Genomic DNA, 5715 nt, shown 5'->3' with positions numbered 1-5715 from the left:
GCACGGCCAGACCTTGGTCAACACCGACGCCGGCGCCACCGAATTTCAGAGTTTGCAGCTGAGCGGCGGCGGCCTCCACCACCTCCATGGCGCCGCGCTCGGGGCGCCCGCGCGGGGAGATACACCACCTCGGCGGCGGAGGCGACAACGAAGCGGCGTCCGCTTCCCGCGCTGCTCGGGGAGCTGCACGCGGAACAGCGCGCGGAGCCGTCCGGAGACGTGCCCCCGCCGTGCACGCAGCCGCACTTCCGGCAGCGCGTGACGTAACGAGACGCGACGGCGTTCTCTGGGGCGGGGCCAGGGCCGGGCCCCGGGGCCGGGGCCGGGCCGCAGGCCTTTGCAGCCTGCACCGCGGGGTCCGAAAGCCGCCGAATTTCCTGCGTCTTGGGAAGTGCGTCTCACTCCGCAAAGAGGGATGGAGAGACTTTCCTGCAGCTGCTGCAGGATCTGGGACAATTCCGCGGAGGCGGAGACTGGTAGGAGGGATGACAGGACAGGGAGATGCCTGATGGGCCGAGACCGTACACATCAGAAACTTGAGCCAGGAATCCTTGAGCAGGCACTTCTAGTAGACTTCCTTAAAGTTAAATGGAGTTCCAGCCGTGGATAGACAGCAAGCACGATGACCATCCATCTCAAAACGATGACAACTCTTCCATTTTTTTTTTCCTCCAAAGCGCTCCCAATTTAAAGAGAGCACTAATCGTGGAAAAAGTGTCGCTGCTGGTTGATGTTATAGTTGATACCTCTTCGCAGAAAGGGTGGGATGTAATTAAAATGACTAACTTGGCCTGAGAAACCATAATTCTGGGTCATAAGGAAGGCAAGGAAGAAGTTCTTAGGATTGAGGTAGAGATCAGAATTTTCTGGTTTTCTGTTAGGACTTCAACTTGATGCATCCACCCCTCGAGTAATAATAAATAATAATCGTCGTGACCACTGATTAAGCATGCATATGTGCCGAGAACTGTACCAAAGACGTTATCAATTATTCACGGAGTTTTACTGTGTGCCCTCCACAGTACTAGACCTTCATAGAAATTAAGACAAGAATAATGCATAGTCTCTGGAGCTTACAATTTAATTGAAGTGAAAAGGTCAACGCACAGGAGATAACGAGAAAGATATTTGAAATGTGAAAGGAAGTTAAATAAGATTGATTGGCTGTATCATGGAGACCTTCCAAAAAGAGGCAGGAATTTAAACTCGAGATACTATTCTCTAATGCAGTGACTAAGCAGAGCTCAGTGTTCCCAGCTAAATAGACCTGTGTTCAAATCTCAGCTCTACCATTTCCTTGTTGGTGTAACTGACTTTGGGCAGAGAGTCTAACATACCTAAATTTCATTTTCCTTATCTATAAAATAGAGATAAAAATACTATCTCATTTAGTTCATGTGAACATTAATTAAGTTTTTATGCAAGAGAATAGCATGTGTCATACACATTCACAAAACTATTTGATAAATAGAACAACACATGGACATGAATAAAATGATACTTCAGTGATGATCTTGCAGAGATATGCATATTAATTTAAGAAGAAAAGTAATTTGAGTCAGAATACCCTCCAGCCAGCCAAAAAGGTTTTGTATTTTTCCAGGAATTGAGTGATGAAAGTCTGAACAGAGGCTAGAGTCAGTGAAATAGAGTAAAGGAAATCCTCAGCATCAGAAGAAGACTCAAAGTACACTAAAATGTCTAACAAGGAAACTGGAAGGAAGTTGGTATTACTGATAAAGATGGAGAAGTTGGAACAACATAATGAGTTTGTGATGTTGAGTTTGAGGAAAAACTACACAGTCAATTGAAAAATGCCAGCAGCCCTTTGAAAATATGAGAATGGAGTTGAATAGAAAGGCTAAGACCAGAAGCATAGGTTTGGGAACAATTCAAATACCTAGTTGTTCACTCCGTGATCATTTACTTACTAGCATGCCTATGCACTGCGTCATGAACTGGGCATACAGGAAGGTGAAAAACACAGTCCCTGCCCTTAAGTGGCTAACAGTTTAGTAAAAAAGACAAGTTGGAAGCAAGCCATAAGTACTTTAGTAGAGAAATGTATTATAGTACAAGCATGTACTACAGAAGAGGGATGTACCAAAGGAATATGAAAGAGAGAGAAAGTGATGGGAGAGTGAAGGAAGACTTTTCAACAAGTATGACATTTGATCTGGACTTTTAAATAGAACCAGGAATCTAAGAATCTAAGAAAGTAGAAGAACTTCATATTGATGTTGATCTGAAACAAATGAACTGATATTTCTCCAGCAAAGATGGGTTTATTCAGGATCAGCAGAGAATTGCAGTTCTGGGTCTGTAATCATGGCAAACCATATGCATGGCAAGGGAAGGAGACTGCTTTTATAGAGAGGAAAAGGAAGTTGGGAGGGATGTAATAAAGAATCCATGGCTTGGCCAAGAAAGAAGAGGAGTCTTTCTTCTTCCTGCTGGGCTCTGCTGTTGTCACAGGGTGTGAGAGATCCCCCTTCTGGTCTCCCAACTCTATTTAATTGAGTTTTCTGTTTATTACATTTTTTACATTTCCCTCTCTTGATCTCTCTCTAAGCATCATTGATCAAGAGTTAGTTTTTCTAGGTTCACTGACTTTTTGTCCCTCAGTGTCAGAAAGGACCTTTCCTGGGTGTAGTGTCTCACATTGGAGGGAAAGTGCACAGATTGGAAACCTGTTAAGGTCACATTCAAGTAACAAGGAGGGGTAGGGGGGAGAAGTCCATATGTTATCAAGAGCATAGGCACTGGAGATCATCTGAAGTGCTAAGTCATCATCAAAGGTCTGCTGACAAACTTCCAACAGCCTTGGTCTGGCTGTCTTGAGAAAGCTGTCTCATCAGACGTCATCTGCTTCAGTTGCAGGAGATCTTTACTTTCAGGTCACCAGATGATGCACAGGTCCAGTCAAGGTCCAGCGCTTTCTTTAGGTGTCATGTGACCAAGAGTCTATCCCTTGGAGTTTGGTGACACAAGAGTTGGTTAGCAGTACCAGGTAGGGGTGTCTCCAGTGAGGGTGGAGAGAGTTCTATGGGAGGTGTCTTTTCCAATAAACAAAATCTCCAGTTTACAAATCATGATGCTTAGGGTCTTTGTCTCTCAAGGGCACACTGTGAAAAGGTTGCTCTACCAAAACATGGTTATTTCTAATAGAAGCAATTAGGCCTTTGTAATATCGGAGTGTCTCTCCTTTTATCCGTTGTGGGTCAAAAGAAGCAGCAGTCAAGTGCATTGAGCATCTGTGACAAACCTCAAAGCTGAGAGTTTATGAGTTCCAAAAAGGGTGGATCTGAGATTAAAAAGGACCAAGGGCAATGCTTTTGGCCAGGGTATTTCTAGCACCTCTACAGATTTTGCCAGTTGAGTCTTCCAATAATGCAGTTAAAGGAAGTGCTGCAAAGCTGGCCAAAGAGCACAGACTTGTCAAAGTACCTGGCTGGTACAATGGGTTCCTCCATCACTATAAAGTTTGAGAGGAGTTCCTCAGGTAGGGATAAAAAGGATCTTAGCTGCAGAAGAAGCAGTAGCCTGTCTTCAAGGGAAGGCTTCAGTGCAGTGTGAAAACACACACACCATGACTAAAACATATTTATGTCCATGAGAGGAGGAAGTTATATGAAATCCATTTTCCAGACCTCAGGTTGTCCATTAGGTGGTTTAAAATGCCCCAGAGCAGTGTGAACATGCTTCCCCGAGTTGTACTTTGGATAGTGAGACAAGGAGGTAGGCACTGTTTGAAGCCTTGTTAATGTTTCCCCACCAACACTGATTCATGAAGGCTCTCATTTTGTCAGTAGACTGATGGGTTAAGGCACGTACGGTAGGGAGGAGTAGAAATTTTAGAGTGTCTGCTAGAACCGGGTTGTTATTTGGTCCAAACTTGGGCTTTCTCTTTTATCAAACCAACGATTGTTGAATTTCCAGCCCTGTTTTTCCTTTTCTGAGGCCAATTGCTGGGCTTCTTTAGCCAGTTTTTTAAAATTCTCATTTGGGGAAATATCCCTTTGAATCATGACAGAGGCTTGGCTGCTGGTTGGTCCCTTTAAGGACAGCATTCCTTGAGGAAATGCCAGCAAAGTAATTTCCTGTAGCCGCCAGACAGTGACGTTTAGAATGCTTTTAGATCTTAATAAAAGCTAAAGTGGCATGTAAAATTATTGCATCCAATAATTCCTGAACATAGGGGCCATTTTAAATTTTATCTCCACTGGAAGCAAGGAAGACACATTGCTTCCATAACATTCCAAAATCATGACCTACTCCAAAAGCATATCTGCCATCCGTATAAATATTGGCAGGTTTGTCCCTGGCTAAAGTACAAGCCCCTGTAAGATTGTATAATTTAGGTGGTCAGGCCAAAGTATCCAGAGGTAAAGGTATTGCCTCAATAACGTTAAAAGGAGTTGTAATAGCATACATAGCACAATACTTGTTATTGTCACCTTTTAAATAAGAACCATCAGTGAACCATTTGAGGTCAGGGATACCCACGGGAGTTTTCTGTAGATCATTACGAAGAGCCAGGAGTGGTCTGTCAGCATTAAGCAGTCGAGAGGGATTTTGTCAGTGATGGAGGGAAGAAGAGTATCCAGGTTAAGATTATTACGATATAAAACAGTTTTGTGAGGGGCAGTTAAAAGGAACTTCATGGGAGTTGAGGCTGCTGACTGAGAAATGTTGAGTGCGATGAGAATTCAGGGGAGATTCTATTGCATGAGGTACAAAAATGGTTAAAGGGAATCCCATGATTTTCTTGGAGATATTAAGCAAAAGGGCAGTTTTCATAATGGCTTTATGACAAGGGGAGTATCCCCATGCCACAGGGTCCAGTTGTAGGCTATAATACCCTATGGGTCGATGGTGGTCCCCATGTTTTCGGGTGAGTACCCCAAGGGTGTTCCCTTCTTTTCATACACAAAATGGAGAAAGGAAATCTGATAATTGGGATGCCCAAGGGCAGGTGGGTTCATCCAACTCTCATTTGAAGTCTTGAAGGCTATGTTGTCAAGTTCTTCCTATAAAATTGGGTCAACGTTGTTACTGTTGAGGAAAACATGTAAAGGCTTGGCCATAAGGAAGAAATTTGGAATCCAATTTTGGCAATAACCAACTATCCTGAGAAAACCTTACAGTTGGTGTTTAGTTTTGGGTTTTTGGAAACTGAGGACACCATGATGTCATGTGGATCTTGTTCTGATATCAGATCCCCTAAGTACCAAATCTGAGTTTGGGAAAACTGCAGTCTTTCTTTGGAGACTTTTTGTATCTTTAAGCCTGAAAGCTCTAGGAAGTGGATGCTGTCTCCCTGTGAAGAAGCTTAAGAAGGAGAGCAAAGAAGCAAATCATCCACATACTGCAACAAAGAGAACCTCTAGGGACTTCATATCATCCAGATCAGACTTCAGGATTTGTAAGAAATAAGAAGGACTGTCAGTATAACCTTAAGACATTACTGTCCAGATAAAATATTTTTGTTCTTTTTTGGTTTGTTTGTTTGTCTTTGTTTTTCTGTAGAGCTGTATCACTCAACACATGGATTAGCTTTTTATATTATTAAACATAATTAAGATTAATACCTAAATATGTTGACTGCACACAGATAAATTAGGGAGTGAAATTATTCACAATGCCAAAAAAAATTATCGGGTTATATAAAAGGATCACGACATCTTAACATCATTCTTACTTTAGGAAAAAAAA

General features: G+C 42.8%; 1 protein-coding gene across 1 annotated transcript in view; it reads right to left on the bottom strand.

Annotated features, from left to right (window-relative positions):
* NAF1 (nuclear assembly factor 1 ribonucleoprotein) overlaps positions 1-208 on the bottom strand; it is a 38714-nt gene extending 38506 nt beyond the window's left edge. Inside the window, exon 1 of the mRNA XM_024736027.1 lies at positions 3-208. Within this exon, the coding sequence (XP_024591795.1) occupies positions 3-88 (86 nt within the window). The 5' untranslated portion in view covers positions 89-208. The remainder of the gene's footprint in view (positions 1-2) is intronic.
* Between the last annotated feature and the right edge of the window lie 5507 nt (positions 209-5715).

Source organism: Neophocaena asiaeorientalis, unplaced genomic scaffold (genome assembly GCF_003031525.2).
Source record: "Neophocaena asiaeorientalis asiaeorientalis breed wild unplaced genomic scaffold, Neophocaena_asiaeorientalis_V1.1 scaffold7, whole genome shotgun sequence".
In the NCBI taxonomy this organism is placed as follows: Eukaryota; Metazoa; Chordata; class Mammalia; order Artiodactyla; family Phocoenidae; genus Neophocaena; species Neophocaena asiaeorientalis.
Note: the sequence above shows the minus strand (reverse complement) of the source record. Positions and strands in the feature narration are given on the sequence as shown.